At 37.8% G+C, this 23030-nt stretch overlaps 1 protein-coding gene and 1 pseudogene across 8 annotated transcripts in view; both read left to right on the top strand.

The window, feature by feature from the left end:
* SWT1 (SWT1 RNA endoribonuclease homolog) overlaps nt 1-23030 on the top strand; it is a 213281-nt gene that overhangs the window by 94531 nt on the left and 95720 nt on the right. For 7 of the 8 annotated variants that reach the window (XM_058274866.2, XM_058274868.2, XM_071207614.1 and 4 more), the window contains one exon: nt 8716-8847. The exons of the other annotated variant lie outside the window; for it this stretch is intronic. In XM_058274866.2, coding sequence (XP_058130849.1) covers nt 8716-8847 — 132 coding nt within the window. The remainder of the gene's footprint in view (nt 1-8715; nt 8848-23030) is intronic. 8 annotated transcript variants of the gene reach the window in all.
* Nucleotides 1942-5476, top strand: LOC139436348 (KATNB1-like protein 1 pseudogene; annotated as a pseudogene).

Raw genomic sequence — 23030 nt, forward strand, 5'->3', positions numbered from 1 at the left:
GAGTCCTCTATCTTTGTTCTTTTCCAAAATGTTTTTGGCTATTCAAGACCCCTTTCCCTTCTATATTCTGCAAAATAGGCTGTTGGGATTTTTATTGGGATTGTATTGACTCTGTAAATCATTTTGTGTAAAATTTTTAGTTTTCTAATCCATGAACATGGAACAGCTTTCCATTTCTTTAAGTCTTTTAAATTTCTTTCAACAATGTTTTGTAGTTATCCATGTAGAGTCCTTTATATCTTTGGTTAAATTTATTCCTAGATTTAAAAATTCTAGTTGCTGCTGTAAATGATGTTAGATACTTTTGTAAATCATATACCCAATAGGTCTTTTTCAACCTTCAGATATATTTTCATATGCAGCACCTCTAGATTTAAATAACTAACTCAATTTATAACACTGCAGCATGTCTAACAGAATCTAGATTCACAGAGAAAATGGTGTGGATATTGTATTTTCATTTCATTCTTTTTAGGCTTTCTATGTTATATCATGTCATAATTTTTAAGAGGAAAGCAGAGATAGAGGATGAATAGGGACATCGTTAAGTGAGGAGTGAAAGTTACAATTTTGGAAAGGGTGTTAAAAAAAAAAACCCTCACCATAAAGGTGAAATTTGAACAGATTCTTAGAGGAGGAAATTGAGAGCCATCTAGTTATTTGCAGGAAGAGCATTCCAGATAACATAACAGAAATGGCACAGATCTTGAAGGAACATATCTGCTATATTAAGTGAACTGTAAAGAGGACATTGTGGCTAGAGTAAGTTGAGCAAGGAGGCCGAGTGGGAGGAGATGAAGTGGGGAGGAAGGTGTCCTGTTTATATAGGGCCCTGTAAGTCATTGGAGGGATTTGGGGCTTTTACTGTTAGTGAGATGAGCCACTGCACCGTTTTAAGCAAAGATATGTCACGATCAGTCTTATTTGCTAAAGATTGCTTTGCCATGTTGAGAACAGACCATGTAATGACAAGGGTAAAGCAGGAATTTCAGTTAGTTGTCTATTATGATGTGATAATCCAGGAAAAGGATAGTGGTAGTTTGATCCAGGGTAGTTGTAGTAGAGGTGGTAGGAAATGGTCAGGTGTCAGATTTATAACAATTATAATGGACATTTTTTGGATATTAGTATGTAGAATTTTGATTTACTGGTTGCTTTCCTGGAATATTCACACATACATAAACAACACACATAGAGATTTGCATGTGTGCCCAGAAAAAGGTATAGGAATTACCTATGAATAATAATAATAATAATAACAATGCTTATTTCTGTTTTTTTAATATATTTTCTTCCTTCTACATTCCTATATATTTTAAAATTTCTGTTATGACTAAGCATTAAATCTATAAAAATTTTAACAAGATAGGGGAATATTTAAAAATAGAATGTTTATAATTTTATTTAAAAATTATAAATATAAACACATCAACTGTATTTTTATACTCTAGCAATGAACTATCCAAAAAGGAAATTAAGGAAAAAATACCATTTACAGTAGCATTAAAAAGAATAAAATACTGGGAAGCAGGTGTAGCTCAAGTGGTTGAACACCTCTTTCCCATGTACAAGGGCCTGAGTTCAATCCCTGGTACCTCCTAAAAAAAAAAAAAGAATAAAATACTTAGGAGAAAATTTAACCAAGTAGGTATCAGAGTTGCATAATGAATGCTAGAGAACATTGCTGAAAACAATTAAAGAAGACCTAAATAGGGAAGTGGATATGGCTCAACTGATAGAGCGTCCGCCTACCATATAGAAGGTCCAGGGTTTTGAACCCATTGCCTCCTGGCCCATGTGGTGAGCTGGCCCACCTACAGTGCTGCTGTACGCATGGAGTGCCATGCCATGCAAGGGTGCCCCCTGTGTAGGGGAGCCCCATATGCAAGGAGTTTGCCCCGCAAGGAGAGCTGCCCCACGCTCAGGAGTGGTACCGCAAACATGAAGAGCAGATGTAGCAAGGTGACGCAACAAAGAGAGACACAGATTCCTGGTGCCGCTGAGAATGCAAGCGAACATAAAAGAACACACAGTGAATGGACACAGAGAGCAGACAATGGGGGGGGGAGGAATAAATAAATCTTAAAAAAAAAAAAAAGGACCTTAATAAATGGAAAGACATTATGTTCATGGGTTAGAAGACTTAAGGTTAAAATGGTTAACTACTCCCAAAAGCAATCTATAGATTCAGTACAATAAAATTTAGCATCCTTTCTTACAGAAATAGAAAAGCTGATCTTAAAATTCATATGGAATTGCAGTAGACCCCTAATAGCCAAAACAGTCTTTAAAAAGAAGGTTAAGGTCGGTGATACCATATTTCCTGATTTCAAATTTACAACAAAGCTACAGTATTCAAAACAGTGTGGTATATGGATAGACATGTAGATCATTGGCATAGAATTGAGAGTCTAGTATGTGAAAATGATCAATTTATTTTTCACAGAGGGTGCCCAGACCATTTAACAGTTTCTTCAACAAATGTCTCTTCAACAAATGGTGCTGGAGAAACTGTATACACACATGCAGAAAAATGAAAGTGGATCCCTACCTCACAACATATACAAAAATCCACTTGAAATGGATCAGTGACCTGAATATGAACTAAAACAATAATACTCTTAGAAGAAGACATTGTTTCATATCTTTGTGACCTTGGATTAGTCCAAAGGTTTCTTAAATAGGCCAAAAGCACAAAGAACAAAGGATAAAATAGATAAATTTGAACTTCATCAAATTTTAAAAGCTTTTGTGCATCAAAGACAATATCAAGAGTGAAAAGAAAATCCACAGAATGGGAGAAAAAATATATATCTGATAAGGTCTAGTATCTAGCATATACAAAGAATACTCAGAACTCAACCAAAAGGAAAAACATCCCAATTTATGCATGTATGTATGTATGTATGTATGTATGTATGTGTGTATGTGTGTATGTATTTTCTTTCTTTTTTTTCTTTTTCACTTTATTTTCAAAGAAGCTTTAGGTTACAGAAAAGTCACAGAAAATATAGGGCATTCTCATATACCCTATCTCCTCCCCCCCCCCCACATTTTCCCCTATTAATAACATCTTACATGAGTACGGGGAGTATGGGACATTTGTTACAGTTGATGACCAAATATTGAAGCATTGCTACTAAGCATGGTCAATTATTTACATTATGGTTTACATTTTGCACTATACACTTGTGTAGGTTTTGACATAAAATGTAATGGCCCATATCCATCATTGCAAGATCATGCAGAACAATTCCAATGCCCTAAAACCCAATTTAAAAATGAGCAGTGCATGTAACCACGATTGAATAGCCCAGAGTGGGGCCGGGCCTGGGTTCTAAGGGTACTTGCTCTAGGCTGCTAGTTGTGGTTCCTCAGCTCAAGAGCTGAGCTGAGGCGCCACAGTACCATGAGGCACGATTGTTTAAGAGATTGCAGCATCTGAGACCCACGATGTTAAAAAATGGAACTTTTGTAATAATATTGAGGATCATTCCATTGATCTTCCTAGAAAAAGGATCTCTAATTACCCTAATAAGAACATGAAGAGGTTAAGAAATCTCCAAAACAGTTGGCTGCTTATATAAACAGATTCAGAACACTTCGACAAGTTGGGAAATGTATAAACTATATAAGGTGATCTATGGGAGAAAGAAATTCGTCATCCTTTTACAAATCCTTATTACAAAAAATAAACAGTCCTGGAGAAGTGGGGGCTGTGGCATGGCAAATAACGAAAATGAAGTGGCTTGTGCTGGCCACCTGACTGAAAAATTACTCTAAAATAGTTTAACATATTCGGTTAATTCCAGTGATTCTGGTACTCCACAGACAGAAAACCCATCATCAGAATATAGTGGGTTTTTCTCCGAGGTTTCTCAGGGCCATGAAATAATGGCACGACTTTCATTCAGCAAAAATTTGAGATTGAATGTAACTTTAGCTTTCTGGGAGAAGGGAAGTATAAGTGAACTTGTAGCCTATTTGGTGAGGATGGAAGATCTTAGAGTTGTGGTAGATTGCCTCCTTGTGCTCACCAATTACAGGAAGAAAAACAATACTTCTCACTTGGCTGCCATGTAGACTGTTGCCTCTAGTAATTCCTTCTTAAGAGCAAATTTAAAGAATATGTAATAGTTAGTTTAAACTGGCTTCAAGCAGTCGTTAAAAGGCCATGGTCAAAACTGTTATCCAAAACAAATAGTAAATGATGGAAATATTCAGATTTTAAAACAAAACTTAATAATTAGGTAATTGTGGGAAGAGGAAAACCACCTTACTTTGGTTCCGGGATGTACTGGCAATATAGCTAAGAATGTATCAATAGATGCTTATTTACTACAATTGCATTGAGAGATTTCATCTACTAAAGAATGCTTGGTTATTCAGAATTTCCTTGGGACTATCTGATTTCCAAAAAAAATGTCTTGTCTGAGAACTGTTAACTGTGAAAAAATCAAAATAATTTTTTTTCTTTAAAATGCTACATAAGGAAACCCCTAATGAAACCCTAACAATCTACTTCACATTAAGGTAGAAAATATCCAAAGGAGCAGCTTCAATTTCAATGAGGTGAAAGTGTGCTAAGAAGATTGTTCATCTTTGCTGCATTTTGGGATTTATATGGTTATTTGGTAACATTGTTTAATGACTACTGGGTCTTAATGCAGTCCTGCATATTGCATAAGAATTCATATTATGTGAAAAATAAAATAGGACTTAACACTGGAAACCACAAAGATCGATCAACCTTAAATTTTTTAAGGTTGCATTTTATAAGAAAAATTAATGTGTGCAGCTATTTTCTTATATTGAAAATACTGAAAATTTAAAGCACCACAACAAAAAAAATCACTAACATTTTTGTCCACACTGAGATACTATGTCTGAAAAATGCCTTAATTTTTTTTTAAGATTTATTTTATTTATTTCTCTCCCCTTCCTCTCCACCCCAGTTGTCTGTTCTCTGTGTCCATTTGCTGCGTGTTCTTTTTGTCCACTTCTGTTGGTGTCAGCGGCATGGGAATCTGTGTTTCTTTTTCGTGCGTCATCTTGCGTCAGCTCTCTGTGTGTGCGGCGCCATTCGGCGCTGGGTGGCTCTCCTTAAGGGGTGCACTCCTTGTGCGTGGGGCTCCCCTATGCGGGGGACACCCCTGCGTGGCATGGCAGTCCTTGCACATATCAGCACTGCATGTGGGCCAACTCCACATGGGTCAAGGAAGCCCGAGGTTTGAACCGGGGACCTCCCATGTGGTAGATGGACGCCCTATCCACTGGGCCAACCAAGTCCGCTTCCCTGCCTTAATTTTTATTAAGCTAATGTATTATGTACCAGTAACTATTAAAAAATTTAAAACCCACCTTGTTTCTGGCATGATAAAATCATGGAATTAAATCAAGAGATTACATTCACATAAAATGTTGGTGTTTGAAACCTATTTCACACCATTTTTAAAACTTAAGAATAGTTTTAATATCTCTGAATTTTTTTGGTTAAAATTATGTCATGTACATATGTGTTATGCCTATATAAAATTTGAAAAGGTGAATACATGTTTGTATGAGTGCTTAACTGGAAATGTCCATGAAGTTGGCTAATTTATGTTCATATTTTATTGTATATAGGTTTCTAATATTTTCTGTTCTGTATCATTTAAGCTTCTTTCAGTTGAGTAAATTCACCAAATGTTCCTTCTTTTTTAAAATTCCGATTTATATGAACTCTAATCTTTTTCATGACATATTTTTTTTTGAGTTACATTTAATACTTTAGAGATGTATTTTAAATTCCAAGCCTTTACATTTACTACCTACTCCAATGATTGGTATGAAATGCCAGCAGACTGTATGAGGTCTTTAAAAAAAATACAATTTTTAGTGTCAGTGAAGCCAATTCTGAAGTGTCTTGACAGTTATATATCATGGCTGTTTTGAAAGTGATTGGAGTTTAATACCATTACTGGGCTGTTTGTATGCCATTATGGTCTTTAATAAACCTGACAGGCATCTGAACAAAGATAATTAGTAATCAAATTTCTCTGCAGTAATTCTTTAAGGACTTGAATGTAAATCTTTAGCATTTCCCCAGTTACTGCCTATTGATGTGAATACCAAACAAGCATCTTTGCAACTTTAAAAATGATATATTTCACTCTATTTTTGTATATATATATCTTTTGTATATATTCTATTTTTGTATAGCTATGCTTCTTACAGCTAAGTGTTCTCCACAGTGAAAATCAATTGTAGCAATTGGTTATTTTCTTAAGTCTTTAAATTAGAGTCATTTCAGATTATTGCACTTCTGTGATTTGATAGGTTTTTCAGGAGGTGGGAATTTGAATTGTAAATGTTCCTTGTCTCTGTGAGACCTTATGATGATGAAATATAACCTTTCTTTGTTCCTGTTCTTTTAGTTGTTGTTATCTAAAAGTTTAAACTAGGTAACTTGGTTGGAGCCTGGTGCTAATGAGGTGAAGGACGAGTTTGATTAACTTTATACACACATACACAAACTTTATTCTATAACTATAGATTGCACCCTCATTCAAGTAGCCATCTCACAAATTCGGTTCTTGGTCACAGGGAAGATTTTGTATATAACTTAGCATAAACCCTTCACTTCAAATGGAAAAATAACTCAAATGATTGGTATGGGTGATACTATTGACTTTTTAATATGATACTTAAAATAATATAATTAAAATACTCTTGTCATTTTAAAAAATGTTGGGCAAAGGGCTTGAATATACATTTCTCCAAAGATGTTATTACACATGTCCAACAATCACATGAGAAATAAAAAGATGTTCAATATCATCATCATTAGCCATTAAGGAAATGGAAATCATAATCACAATGAGGCACCCACTGAGATAATAATATAATTTTTTTTTTTATTTATTTTTCTCCCCCCCCTCACCCCGGTTGTCTGTTCTTTGTCTATTTGCTGCATCTTGTTTCTCTGTTCGCTTCTGTTGTTGTCAGTGGCACGGGACTCTGTATCTCTTTTTGTTGCATCAACTTGTTGTGTCAGCTCTCTGTGTGTGTAGCACCGATCCTGGGCAGGCTGCACTTTCTTTCGCGCTGGGTGGCTCTCCTTAAGGGGCGCACTCCTTGCGCGTGGGGCTCCTCTATGCGGGGGACACCCCTGTGTGGCAGGGCACTCCTTGTGCACATCAGCACTGCGCATGGACCAGCTCCTCACGGGTCAGGGAGGCTTGGGGTTTGAACCGCGGACCTCCCATGTGGTAGTCGGACGTCCTAACCACAGGGCCAAGTCCGCTTCCCTATAATTTTTTAAAAACCCAGAAAATAACAAGTCTTGTCAAGGATGTAGAGAAATTGGAATCCTCACATATTGCTGGTGGGAACATAAAATGTTTCTCCCTCTGTGGAAAACAGTTTGGTGGTTCCTCAGAAAGTTAAAGCTAGAACTACCATATGACTTAGCAATTACAGTCCTAAGTATATATCCAAAAGAATCAAAAAGAGGTTCAAACAGAAACTTGTACATGTATGTTCATAGAAGCAGTTTTTAAAAGGTGGTAACAACCTAAATGTCTGTCAACTGATGAATGGAAAAACAAAATGTGGTATATCCATACAATGGAATCTTAATTGAGACTTAAAAAGGAATGATTGTTTGATACATGCTGTGATATAGATGAACCTTGAAAACATAATAAGTGAAAGAAGGCAGACACAAAAAACTACGTATTGTATGATTGTATTTATATGAACTATCTAGAATGGGCAGATATCGAGACAGAAAGCAGATTGGTGGTGGCCAGGGACTGGGGAAAGAGGAGAATGGGGAATGACTTTAATAGATATGCGGATTCCTTTTGAGTGATGAAAATTTTCTGAAATTAGTGGTGTTGGTTGTACAACATTGTGAAAGTACCAGATGTCCCTGAATTGTACACTTTAAAATGGTTAAAATGGTGAACTTTATAAGAATTTTTCCACCTTAAAAAAATAACAAAAGCTTTGGAAATTACTGTAACCTACAAGAGAAAATTACCTTGAGTGCTACTACTTAATAACAACCATAGTTAACATTGTTAATATTTTTATGTCTATCCAGCTTTGTTTTTAGGTTTGTGTTTGATTTTAATATGGTTGTTATATTATATAAGTAAATTTTATACCTTCAGTTAATTTTTTTTTAATTTTGTAGATGACATAAGCATTGTTTAATTGGTTGTTTTTCCATCAGGTGGCTAATTCATTATTTGCTTAAATTTTGTTAAATTGTTTGACATTTAAGTTGTTATTACCCTTTTGTGAATAATTATTATTTATGATAGATTTCTAGAAGTGGATTTAGTGGATGAATATTTCTGATTTCCATTTTCAACAAACAATTGATATCTAATTTTTTCGTCTCTCATGTTCTGGAGAACTGAGTTGAATATATATTGATAATATCAGTTCCCTTCCATCTCTTAGTGTTTCTTGGAATGAAACATTATTCATGGAGAGTTTATGGTATTTCTTTAAATTAGACCTGTATAGTTTTTAACCTAGATCCTTTGCATGACTCTTAGCCTGACTTTCAAATGTCACTTTTATTTCTAATTTAAGTAAACACGCATTATGAGAGATGAGTTATAAATATTACTTCATTTCATACACTGGCAATGGGAGTACTTGAATTATAATAAATATGCATGTGTACCTATGAGTGTCTTTTCTTTTTCTCTATTTTAGCATGGATGTTTTTCAAAGATTGGGCTCTAATTCAGCTATGGCTTCTTCAAAAATAGCATCATTTGAAGAAGCATTTATATATCTTCAAAAGTTAATAACAGCTGTAAAGGATATTCTTGAAGGAATTCAGAGGTAAAAATATTAATTTTAAAGTTTTATTTATCTATTACCTTTCTTCTTCTAGACCTATCAGCTTTTTCAGAATTCCTGCAACTATTCCAGCAACTTTTTAAAACTAATAGCTTTGAGATTCAGCTATTTCCTTCTCACCCACAAAGAATCACAATTTCTAGTTTGAACTATAAGAATGTTTTCACTTTTTCCTTTCTATAAAACTATACCAGAGTGTAAACTTCATGTGGAACTACATTTTCTTTATCATGTAGAACAATGCCTTGCACATCATGAGCACTCAGTAATTACCTGTTGAATAAATAAATGTTAAGGTAATTAGCATTGCCCTTTTAAAACAAATATGTTAATTTTTGTTGACATCATTGGTTTCCTCCAGTCCAGTCTCACAGAACTACAAACTGAAAAAAGTTTTAGAAGCAGCAAGGTCTTATGATGCTTTGAAACTTATACATATGAGATTATTTAAAATATTTATGAAGCACATAGAAACGTAGTGCCAGAAAGCTATAGAATGGATCATAGTACCTTTACAGCATGAAATCAGATATACTTTCTTTTATGGCATGAATGGAAGGTAATTTTAAAACTTAAACTTGCAATTTTGTTTATGCATACCAAAATCAGTTGACGTGAATTAGATATGCAACTTGTTACTGGAAAATTACTGTTCTTTATAAATTAAAAAAAACTGAATTGATTTTAGCATGTTCCAAGTTCAAGAAATTTGGATTTTCAGAGCAACAGGTTTGTTTTTTTTTCTCCTTAATAGTTTTTGAAATCCATGTCATTTTTTTTTAAGGTTTATTTTTTATTTCTTTCTCTCCCCTTCGCCCCTCCCAGTTGTCTGCTCTCTGTGTACATTTGCTGTGTGTTCTTCTGTGTCCACTTGTATTCTTGTCAGTGGCATCCAGAGTCTGTGTCTCTTTTTGTTGCATTATCTTGCTGCATCATCTCTCCGTGTGTGCGGCACTATTCCTGGGCAGGCTGCATTTTTTTCATCTGGACGGCTCTCCTTACGAGGCGCCCTCCTTGCACGTGGGGCTCCCCTACACAGGAGACACCCATGCGTGGCACGGCACTCCTTGTGTGCATCAGCACTGCGCGTGGGCCAGCTCATCACACTGGTCAGGAGGCCCTGGGTTTGAACCTTGAACCTCCCATATGATAGGCAGACACCCTATTCGTTGGGCCATATCTGCTTCCCTCCATGTCATTGTTAATGCAAAAAGCATTTTTATTTCTTTTTGTATCGTAGTTGGCTGAATGGTTCTTCTGAATAACCCTTAAGTTATTAATGAATTGAAATCATGGAAGATCCTAAGGCAAATTAAATATCTCTTAAGTGCAGAGTCCCTTTTACTATTTAAAGCAGTATTAAGTTCAAGTAGCTCTATGAGGAAGAAGTGTTCAGTTTCAATTTCAGATATGTAAACACTTGTTCACTCTTGGTTGCATAAAAGCCATGTTTGATGGTCCATTTTCTACAGAAAATAAGAATATAAATCTGTAATTAATCATTCAACGAATGTTCATTAAGCATCAGCTATGCTTGTCACCATCCAAAGCACTGGGGAATCAAAGATAAATAAGATGGAACCTCTAACTTCAAGGAGCATGTAGAAATAGTGCAAACAGTCATGTTAAAAGACAGTGTCAATCAAGTGTTATAGTATTTTAAAAGAGACATTTGGGGAGCAATGCAGCTCAAGTGGTTGAGCGCCCAGCTCCCATAGGGGAGGTCCTAAGTTCATTTTCCAGGTGCCTCCTGAAAAAACAAAAACAACCAGCAAGACAAACAAATAAACAAAGAAACCAACTCAGGGAAGTTGATGTGGCTCAGTGGATAAGCACTGGATTCCCACATACAAGGTTCTGGATTTAATCCCCAGCCCCTTAAAAAACCAAACAACGAAACAAAGCAAAACAAAACAAAGGAACATTTGCAGTAGAGGGAAGAAGGACTTGGCAAGAGATGAAGTTGGAATGATTTTGGAGAGGAATGTTTCATAAGCCACTTAAAAGCAGGTTCCACTTTATTCTGCAGGCTAGTATTTCCCACATTCAGGGAAATTAATTATGTGCCTTGTCCTAAGGATTTTTGGTCAAAAAGCTTTGAAAATATTACATACTATACCACTCTCTGGGAAAATCACTATATATATATTAGCATATTAATGACTCTATAAACTTCTGCTGTAAAGAAACCATTTTAATTTTAGGAGCTTTAAAATATATTGGTGACTTCCCCAGGAATGGGAAGAGGGAGGGATACAGTCCACTGCTGATCCAGCCTCTCACCAGCGAATCTGGACTGCTGGGTCCCACAATCTCCCAACTGGACACTGCTGTGCCATTGTTTCCTCCCAGGAGCCAGCAGAGAGCTAAAAATATTCTGCCTTCTCAAGCACCCTGCCTACTGACTGGGATGGCAGCTGCTGATACAGAGGGGAGTGGTTATTTCTTCCTTCTTGGGAAACAGGAGGGTGTGACCAAGGGATGAGAGTATCTTCTGATTGGCAAGGTTGAACTATGGGCCTGGCTCTGAATAGGCATCCTGGAATGGGTATTCTCCTGGACATTGTTTCAGCACTGCCTGCCTGGTGGTGGTTGGAGTGAAACACAAGGCCCACCACCACCACCCCCTTCCCCCTGACCTAGGGTTGAACAAAAAAAATTTGTCCAAGAGCACCATCTGCTGGCAGGTCAGAAAAGTGCAGTCCAGGGCGGGGGAAAGAGGCTTTTGGGCATCTTTACTATCCCCCTCCACAAGGCCCTTGGGAACTGTCTGGACTCCATTAGTGTGTCCTTGGCCTTATTTGACCAGTTAAACGGGCAATTTCAAAGACCAGAATAGGTTTAACCAAGAATTAAAGAAAAGCCATTAACACACAGACTGTCAATTATAAAATCTAGGCAAGAGAGAGAAGTTGACCATTGAGTAAACGCACCATCATAATCATATGCCTAGACATCAGCAAAAAATTACAAGCCATATTAAGAAACAGGAAGATATGGCCTAAAGAAATAAAATACCAGAAGACACAGGGTTTTAAACAACCAATAAATTGATGTTCAAATGAATCTTCTAAGTCAGTTGGAGGAAAATATGACTAAAGAGATAAAGAACATTACAAGACACTGGTTATACCAAATACCATTGATTGTACACTTTGAATCAATTGTATGCTTTATTAATAAGTATCAATAAAAAGTGACTCGTTAAAAAGAAAAAAGATACTGGATGAGTGCAAAGAAGAATTTGAAAGCTTGAAAAGAAAAATAACAAAACTTATAGGAATGAAAGACATCATGAACTTAAAAATGTGTTAGAGGCATACTACAGATTTTAAATGACAGAAGAAAGAATCAGCAAATTAGAGGACAGAACATCAGATATTGAAAAGACAATTACTGGGAAAATGGCAGACTAGAAAGACATGGGACTCTTCTCCAGAAGAATAGCCAGAGGATAGGCTGAAACAGTGTGGAAAAAGATCTAGGGTTTAGGGCACCAGGTAAAGGCTGAACACTGCCCAGGGGAAAAAGGGACAAAGAAGGTGAATTATGATAACAGAACTGTGAGTTGAAACCAGCAGCTGCTGCTGCCAGCACCTTCCCCCACACTGAAGACACTTTAGAATTCTCTGACCTGGGACTGCAGCTACAGACAAGGGGGCTCTAGGGGCTCACCACCCCAGGAAAGGGGAGATAGAGGGACATAGCTTAATGCCGACTCAGCTTTGACTCACAAATTTGGTGTACTATGTCCCAGGAGCCCTTCTATGATGGGTGGGGCCATGCCATTGTTTGCCTTGGGAGCCAGGAAGGGGCTAAAAAATAGACATCCCTTCCAATCTCCTCTTCTATTACTCAGGACTGATTGTTGAGGACTCAGAGGGGAGTGGAAGTATTTCCTATCAGGGAAAAGGAAGGGGGCTTACAGAGAAGGCTGGAGAACTGTCTCTGAGAAAGTTTGAATACAAAGCTCTTAACACCCGGGCGGGAAGCTCTGTCACATTGATCCTGTCTGTGTTGCAGCAAATACCCTTCAACCAGGCACAGAAATGAGAGCTGCCAAAGAGCGCCATCTCCTGGCAGACCAAGGAAGTGCACATGATAAATTAAAAATAAGTAAGAGAAGCTTTTATCAGCCTTTATAGCTTCCCTCTCCAAGGCCCTAGGAAGTGGGTCTGCAACCAATTACAGGGTCCAGAACCCAGATTTGAGCAAATAGTAGGGACAGTCCTAACAATCCAGGTTGAGCCAAGAATCAAAAAGCTGTGGTAGAACAAAGCCTCCTGCCACTAATCCCTACAAAAGAGAATGAAATTGAGCATCTGAGTAAACTGCATCCTAATTAGATGCCTAGACATCAGCAAAAAATTATGAGCCATACTAAGAAAATGGAAGACATGGCCCAAAGGAATCAAAGCCCCAGCAGAGATGCAGGATTTCAGAGAACTAATTAGCGAGATGTGCACAAATCTCCAAACGAATTAGTGTTCAAAGACAATACGGCTAAAGAGATAAATGATATCAAGAAGATGTTGAGTGAGCAAGAAGAAGAATTTGAAATCCTGAGCAGAAAAGTAACAGAGCTTATGGGAATGAAAAACAATAGGTGAGATAAGAAACACATTAGAGGCATGCAACAGCAGACTTGAAATGATAGAAGAAAGAATAAGTGATACCAAAGACAGAATAGCTGAAATCGAAGAGAGAAAAGAATGGAAAAAATTGAGCATGGGCTTAGAGAGTTGAATGACAACATGAAGTGCAACAACATACGTCATGGGAGTTCCAGAAGGAGAAGATAAGGGGAAAGGGACAGAAAGAGTATTTGAGGAATAATAGCTGAAAATTTCCCAATTCTTATGAAAAAAATGAACTTACAGGTTCAAGAAGCACACTGTACACCAAGGAGAATAAATCTGAATAGACCTACTCTAAGACACATATTACTTAGAATGTCCAATGTCAAAGATAAACAGAAAGCTTTCAAAGCAGCAAGGGAGATGTGAACTGTATTAATCAACCAAAGGGGTGCTGATGCAAAATATCAGAAATTGGTTGGTTATTATAATGGGTATTTATTTGGGGTAGGAACTTACAGATAACGAGGCCATAAGCATAAGTTACTTCCTTCACCAAAGTGTTGGAGCAAGATGGCTGCCTACGTCTGCCTATGTCTGCGAGGGTTCAGGCTTCCTGGGTTCCTCTCTTCCAGGGTCTTGCTTTTCTCTGGGTTCAGGGTTCCTCTCTTCCAAGAACTTGCTTCTTCCTGGGCTTGGGGTTCCTCTCTTCCTGGGGCTTGCTTTTGTTTCCTCTGTGAGCTTACTTCCTGGGGCTCCAGCTTAAGGCTTCAGCATCAAACTCTAACATCAACGCTCGAACATCAAAAACCCCCACCTCTGTCCTTTGCCATATCTTTTATCTGTGAGTCCCACCCACCAAGGGGTAGGGACGCAACGCCCTAATGACGTGGCCCAATCAAAGCCCTAATTATAACTTAATCATGCCCAGGTACAGACCAGATTACAAACATAATCCAATATCTGTTTTTGGAATTCATAACCATATCAAACTGCTACATGACCCATCACATACAAGGGATGCCCAATAAGACTTAGTGCAGATTTCTCTTCAGAATCCATGGAGGCAAGAAGACAGTGGTATGATGCAATTAGGATACTGAAAGAGAAAAACTGCCAGGTGAAAATTCTTTATCTAGCAAAATTTTCCTTCATATATGATAGTGAGTATAAAATACTCATGAACAGTGTGGCCGCCGCTGTGGTACCGCGGGCGGGTCGCTGCCGGGAGTCGGGCGGAGCCCACGGCTGGACTGGGGCGGCAGCGGGCGGCTCAAGGCTTGGTGGGGACGCGCGGTTCGATGGAAGAAGAACCACGGAGACGAGGTCTATGCGCAGGTCTGATTTTATTAGGGAAGTACATGGGGTTTTATAGTCTCGTGGGGGCGGGGAGGTTGTGGGAGGGGCATGTCCTCGGGGCAGCTGAGGATTGGCTGCAGAGGCAAGGGCGGGCCTGCGGTGCCGGGGCGGATGCGGGATGAGGGCGATTGGAATGAGGCGGGGAGAACAGCAATCGGTTGGGAGGGGGAAGATAACAGTGGCTGGGAGGAGGGGTGGAGGGAGGCAGCAGCGTAAGCTACTGCTGAGAAGGACCATAATACAGAGAGGTTACGAAGAACAGTCGGGTAAAGTATAGGGAAGCGTAGAGCAGGGTGGGAGCAGGGGACAAACAGAAACTAAGAATTTGCCTTTATAGGAAATATTGAAGGAAGCCTTAGAACCTGAAATAGACAGGAGAGTATAGAAGAAAGAATAGAGAAAAGATAACCAAAAGATTAAAAGGACAGACAAAAATATGATATGACATAAGAAAATAAAAGAATAAAATGGTGGAAGTAAATGCATTTACAGTAATATCATTGAATGTGAGTGGATTAAGCTCCCTAATCAAAAGATACAGGCTGACAGAATGGATTAAAAAACATGAGCCATCCATATACTGCTTACAAGAAACTCACCTTAGACTCAGTGATACAAACCTGCTGAAAGTGAAAGGTTGGAAAAAGATACTCTGTGCAAATAGTAACCAAAAAAGAATAGGGGTAGCTATACTAATACTGGACAAGACAGACTTTAAATGCAAAAGAGCTATAAGAGATACAGAAGGTCATTATATATTAATAAAAGGAACAATCCACCAGGAAAATATAACAGTCATAAATATCTATGCACCTCACCAGGGTGCCACAAAATACATGAGGTGAAACTGGCAAAACTGAAGGGAGAAATAGACGTCTCACAATAATCATTGGAGACTTCAACACCCCACTCACATCATTAGATAGAAAAACTAGACAGAAGGTGAACAAGGAAACAGAGAACTTGAACAGTGTGATAAACTAGTTAGACCTAACAGACATATACAGAACATTGCATCCAACCGCAGCAGGTTATACATTTTTCTCAAGTGCCCATGGATCTTTCCCCATGATAGACCACATGTTAGGGCACAATGGAGCTCTCAGTAAATATAGAAAGATTGAAGTTATACAAAACACCTGCAATCATAATGGAATGAAACTGGAAATCAATAATAGACAGGAAAAAAGTGAATTTACAAATGTATGGAGGCTGAGCAACACGCTTTTAAATAATCAGTGGGTCAAAGAAGAAATTTCAAGTGACATCAGTAAATTGAGATATATTTCATATTGAGATAATTGAAAATGAGAACACAACTTATCAAAACTTATGGGATACAGTGAAGACATTCTTGAGAGGGAAATTTATAGCCCTAAACACTTATATTAAAGAAGAATGAGCCAAATTCAAAGATTTAACTGAACAGCTAGAGAAACTAGAAAAAGAGCAGCAAACCAGTCCAAAGCAAGCTGAAGGAAAGAAATAATAAATATTAGAGCAGAAATAAATGAAATTGAGAACAAAAAAAGCAGTAGAGAAAATGAAGAAAACTAAAAACTGATTCTTTGAGAAGGTCAATAAAATTGACAATTGCTAGCTAGTCTAATAATGAAAGAGAGAAGATACAAATAAATATAACCAGAAATGAAAGGGGGAAGTTATGACTGGCCCCACAGAAAGAAAAAGGATCATATGAGGATATTATGAGAAACTGTATGCCAACAAACTAGGCAACCTAGAAGATAGAGCTAAAATCAAAAACCTTATTACACACCTGGAAGAACTAGAAAAAGACAGCAAACTAATCCCAAAGCAAGCAAAAAGAAGGAAATAACAAAGTTTAGAGCAGAAATAAATGAAGTTGAGAACAACCACAACAACAAAAAAACCAATAGAATCAACAAAACCAAAAGTTGGTTCTTTGAGAAGATCAACTAAATCAGCAAACTCTTAGCTAGACTTACAAAGAAAAAAAGAGAAGATGAAAATAAATAAAATCAGAAATGAGAGGGTGGGACATTACTACTGACTCTACAGAAATGAGAGCTCTAAGAGGATGCTATTAACAACTGTACACCCACAAACTACACAACTAGATGATATGGACAAATTCCTAGAAACACAGGAACAACCTACACTGACCCTAGAAGAAATAGAAAGCTTCAAGACACCAATCACAACTAAAGAGATTGAAACAGCCATCAAAAACCTCCCCAAAATGAAAAGCTCTGGGCCAGATGACTTCACAGGTGAATTATACCCATGATTCAAAGAAGATCAAATACCAATTTTTTGCACAAAGTCTTCCAAAAAATTGAACAGGAAGGGGCAGTACCACACTCATTCTACAAAGCCAGTATCACCCTAATACCAAAGCCAGATAGAGATATGAAAAAAGAAAATTACAGATGAACTTCTCTAATGAATATAGATGCAAAAATCCTCAACAAATACTTGCAGGTGAATCCAAAGCACATTAAAAGAAATACGAACCATGATCTAGTGGGTTTTATCTCAGGTATACAAGGGTGGTTCAACACAAGAAAATCAATTATGGGAAGTGGACTTGGCCCAATGGATAGGGCATCCACCTACCATATGGGAGGTTCGCGGTTCAAACCCTGGGCCTCCTTGACCCGTGTGGAGCTGGCCCATGTGCAGTGCTGATGCACGCAAGGAGTGCCCTGCCATGCAGGGGTGTCCCCCGCACATAGGGGAGCCCCACGCGCAAGGAGTGTGCCCCGTAAGGAGAGCTGCCCAGTGTGAAAGAAAGTGCAGCCTGCCCAAGAATGGCACCGCACACACGGAGAGCTGACACAACAAAAAGAGACATAGATTCCTGGTGCCGCTGATAAGGATAAAAGCGGTCACAGAAGAACACACAGTGAATGGACACAGAGAGCAGACAACTGGGGGGAGAGGAAAGGGAGAGAAATAAATAAAAATAAAAATAAAAGAAAATCAATTATTGTAATATACCACAGAAATAAAATGAAGAAGAATCACATGATCTTCTCCATTGATGCAGAAAAGGCATTTGATAAAATACAGCAGCCTGTCTTGATAAAAAATAGATAGGATTAGAAGGAATCTTTCTCAACATGGTAAAATACATATATGAAAAACCCACAGCCAACATCGTTCTCAATGTGAGCAGTGAAAGACTGAAATTTTTTCCTATGTGATCAGGAAGAAGACAAGATGCCTACTCTCAACCACTGTTACTCAGCATTGTGCTAGAGTTCTAGCTAGAGCAGTTAGGCTATTTAGAGAAATAAAACACACCTAAATAGGAAAGGAAGAAGTAAAACTTTCACTATTCACTGATGATATGATCCTATACCTAGAAAATCCCTAAAAATCCACAAAAAAAGCTAATAAATGAGTTCAGCAAAGTGATTGGATATAAGATTAATACACAAAAATCAGTAGTGTTTCTTTACGCTAGTATTGAGCAATCTGAGGAGGAAGTCAGGAAAAAAATCCATTTATATTAGCAACTAAAAGAATCAAATATTGAGGAATAAACCTAACCAAGGACATAAAGGTCTGTACTCAGGAACTAAAAAACATTGCTGAAAGAAACCAAAGAAGACCTAAATAAATGGATGGGACATTCAGTGTTCATGGATCAGAAGACTCAATAGTGTTAAGGTGTCATTTCTATCCAAAATGATTTATGGAGTCAATGCAATCCCAATAAAAATTCCAACAGCATTTTTAAAGAAATGAAAGCCAATTATCAAATTTATTTGGAAGGTTAAGGATCCCCAAATAGCAAAAAATATCTTAAGAGGGAAGAACAAAGTTGGAGGACTCCCACTTCCTTTTTTTTTTAAAGATTTATTTCTCTCCCCTTCGCCCCCCCTCCCCGTTGTCTGTTCTCTGTGTCTATTTGCTGCGTCTTCTTTCTTTGTCCGCTTCTGTTGTTGTCAGCAGCATGGGAATCTGTGTTTCTTTTGGTTGTGTCATCTTGCTGCATCAGCTCTCCGTGTGGGCGGTGCCATTCTTGGGCAGGCTGCACTTTCTTTGTCACTGGGCGACTCTCCTTATGGGGCATACTCCTTGCACGTGGGGCTCCCCTACTTGGGGACACCCCTTTGTGGCAGGGCACTCCTTGCATGCATCAGCATTGCGCATGGGCCAGCTCCACACCGGTCAAGGAGGCCCAGGGTTTGAACCTCCACATGGGTCAAGGAGGCCCGGGGTTTGAACCGCAGACCTCCCATGTGGTAGATGGATACCCTAACCACTGGGCCAAGTCCGCCGCCCCCACTTCCTGATTTTAAAGTATATTACCTAGCTACAGTGGTAAAAACAGCATGATATTGGCGTAAAGATAGATACAATGACAAACAGAATCAAATTGAGCTTTTAGAAGTAAATCTTCACATCTATTATCAAGTGATTTTTAAAAAATAAATCAGTTTTATTGATACATATTAATAAATCATACAGCTCATCCAAAGTGTACAAGCAGTGGTGTTTGGTATAAGCACATAGTTGTGTGTTCATTGCTTCAGTCATCATTAGAGCATTTTCATTATTTCAACAACAATAATAATAAAAAGACAAAATTCCTCAATTCTCAATCTCTCTCTTTTTCCCCTGCTGTACATAGCTGCTATTTCTGGCTAATATTGCACAATTATTTGTTTATTAAGCAGTTTTACTGAGATATATTCACATACCTATGATCTATCCAAAGTGTATAAGCAATGGCTTTTATTATAATCACAATGTTGTACATTCATCATCTCAAAAATATTAGAACAAGTTTATTACACCAAAAAGAAAAACTCCACACCCAAGCATTCCTCCCTCAGCCCTGCATAACCACTAATCTAATTTCATCTTCATAAATTGATTTATATTTACATTGTATATAAATTGATTCCTACAATATGTAGTATTCTGTGTCTGGTCTCCTTCACTTAGTATAATGTTGTGGGTTTTTTTGGTCTGATTCACATTTTGTAGTACTAACCTACATTTGTTGAGCTTCAAAGAAAAACAGTCATATATCCAATTTTACCCATATTCATATTTCACATAATATATTTCTATTTCATACAATATATTTAGTTCATAATAGTGCAGTCATAACAGTATTTGTCCTTTTGTGTCTAGCTTGCTTCACTCATCATACTCCGTTTTCATCCATGTTGTTATGTTTCATGACTATTTCTTCTTGTAGCTGTATAATATTCCATCAGGTGTATACACCCCAATTTGTTTATCCATTCATCAGTTGATGGACATGTGGGTTATTTCCAACTTTTGGCTATCGTGAATAATGCCGCTTTGAACATTGGTATGCATATGACTATTCGTGTCACTGTTCCCAGTTCTTCTGGGTATATACCTAGCAATGGTATTGCTGGGTCCCGTGGCAAGTCTATATTCCACTTCCTTAGGAATTGCCTAACAGTCCTCCACGGTGGCTGTTGCATTCTGCCTTCCCACCAACAGGAGTAAGTATTCCTATTTATCCACATCCTCTCCAACATTTACATTTGACTTTTTAATAACAGTCAGTCTAATAGATGTGAAATGATACCTCATTATAGTTTTGAATTGCATTTCCCTAATTGCTAGTGATGCTAAACATTTTTTCATTTATCTTTGCCATTTGTGTTTCTTTTTTGGACAGCTTCAAGTCCTTTGCCCATTTTTTAAGATGATAATTTATCTTTTGATTGTTGAGTTGTATGATCTCCTTATATAGTATGGATATTAGACTCTTACCAGATATGTGATTGCCAAGTATTTTCTCCCATTGAGTCAGCTGCTTTTTCACCCTTTTGACAAAGTCCTTTGATATGCAAAGGTTTTTAATTTCGAGGAGGTCCCATTTATCTATTTTTTTTCTTTGTTGTTTATGCTTTGGGGATAAGATTTAAGAAACTACTGCCTACCACAAGATCTTGAAGATGCTTTCCTACATTTTCTTCTAGGAATTTTATGGTGGTTCTTTTTTTGTTTAGGTCCTTGATCCATTTTGAATTAATTTTTATATAAGTTGTGAGATAGGGGTCTTCTTTCTTTCTTTTGGATATGGCTATCCAATTCTCCCAGCACTTTTTGTTGAATAAACTGTTCTGGCCCAGCTGGGTGGGCTTAAAAGCCTTGTCAAAAATCATTTGACTATAGATGCAATGGTCAATTTCTGAGTTCTTGATTAGTTCCATTTGTCAGTCAGTCTGTCCTTATGCTAGTATCATGCTGTTTTACTGTAGTTTAGTAATATGGTTTCAAGTCAGGAAGTGAGAGTCCTCCAACTTTGTTCTTCATTCTTCTCCCCCCTTCCTTCATTGTCTGCTCTCTGTGTCTATTCGCTGTGTGTTCTTCTGTGTCTGCTTGTATTCTCATTAGATGACTCCGGGAACCAATCCTGGGACCTTCAGGAGTGGGAGAGAGGCAGTCATTCTCTTGTGCCACCTCATCTCCCTGGTCAGCTGTGTCTCTTATTGTCTCTCCTCTGTGTCTGTTTTGGTTGCGTCATCTTGCTGCATCAGCTCTCTGCATGGGCCAGCACTCCTGCATGGGGCAGCACTCCACGTGACCCAGGACTCTGTGTGGGCCAGGTTGCCACTCGGGCCAGCTCACCTTCACCAGGAGGCCCTAAGTATCAAACCTTGAACCTCCTATATGGTAGACGGGAGCCCAATTGCTTGAGCCACATCTGCTTCCCTCATTCTTCTTTTTAAAGACATTTTTGCTATTCGGGGTCCCTTACCCTTCCAGATAAATTTGATTATTGGCTTTTTTGATTTCTGCAAAAAAGGCTGTTGGGCTTTTTATTGGGATTGTGTTGACTCTGTAGATCAGTTTGGGTAAAATTGACATGTTAATGATATTTAATCTGCCAGTACGTGAATACAGAATGTCCTTCCATTTTTTAAATATTTAATCTGCCAGTAAGTGAATACAGAATGTCCTTTCATTTTTTAAAGTCTTCAGTTTCTTTCAGCAATATTTTGTAGTTTTCTTAATATGGGTCCTTTATATCCTTGGTTAAGTTTATTACTAAATATTTGATTGTTTTAGTCACTGTTATAAATGAAATTTTTTTTCTGATTTCCTTCTAAGATTACACATCAGTAAGTGTATAGAATTGCTATTGATTTTTGCGTATTAATCTTGTATCCCACCACTTGGCTGACCTTGTCTATTAATTCTAGTGGCTTTGTTGTGGATTTTTTGGGATTTTCTAGATATGGAATTGTGTCATCAACGAATAGTGAAAGTTTTACTTCTTCCTTTCCTTTTATTTCTTTGCCTTTTATTTCTTTGTCTAGTCTAATTGCTCTAGCTAGAATTTCTAGTACAATATTGAATAATAATGGTGACAGTGGGCATCCTTGTCTTGTTCCTGATCTTAGTGGGAAAGCTTTCAGAGTTTCACCACTGAGTACAACACTAGTAGATTTTTCATATATGCACTTTACCAAATTGAGAAAGCTTCCTTCTATTCCTATCTTTTGAAGTATTTTTATCAAGAAAGCACTCTATATTTTGTTAAATGGCCTTTTCTGTATCAATATAAAGGATCATATGATATTTCTTCTTCAATTTATCAATGTGGTTTATTACACTAATTGATTTTCTTGTGTTGAACCACCCTTACATACTTAGGATAAAATTTGCTTGATTGTGGTATATAATTCTTTTAATGTGCTTTTGGATTCTGTTTGCAAGTATTTTGTTGATGATTTTTGCATCTGTATTAATGAGAGGTATTGGTCTGTAATTTTCTGCCCCCCCTCCACCCCCAAAATGGCTTCCTTGTCTGTCTTCCCATTGTCTGCTTGCTGTGTCTGCTTTTTGTCTGCTTATTTCTCTTTAGAAGGCACCAGGAACAGAACCCAGGACCTCCCATGTGTGAGGTGGGTGCCCAACTGCTTGAGCCACATCTACTCTCTGCCTTTCATCAGCTCATAGTGTCAGCTTGTTGCATCTGTTCCTCTTCTTTAGAAGGAACTGAACCTGGATCCTCCCATGTGGGAGGCAGGTGCCCAACTCCTTGAACCACATCTTCTCCCTTGTAATTTCTTTTTTCATTTCATCTTTACCTGGTTTCAGTATTAGGATGATGCTGGCTTCTTTAGAACAAGTTTGGTAGCATCCTTTCCTATTCAATTTTTTGGAAGATCTTGAGCAAGACTGGTGTTAGGTTGATTTCGAATGATTTGTAGAATTCCCCTGTAAAGCCATCTGGTCCCA

Source organism: Dasypus novemcinctus, chromosome 13 (genome assembly GCF_030445035.2).
Source record: "Dasypus novemcinctus isolate mDasNov1 chromosome 13, mDasNov1.1.hap2, whole genome shotgun sequence".
Taxonomy (NCBI): Eukaryota; Metazoa; Chordata; class Mammalia; order Cingulata; family Dasypodidae; genus Dasypus; species Dasypus novemcinctus.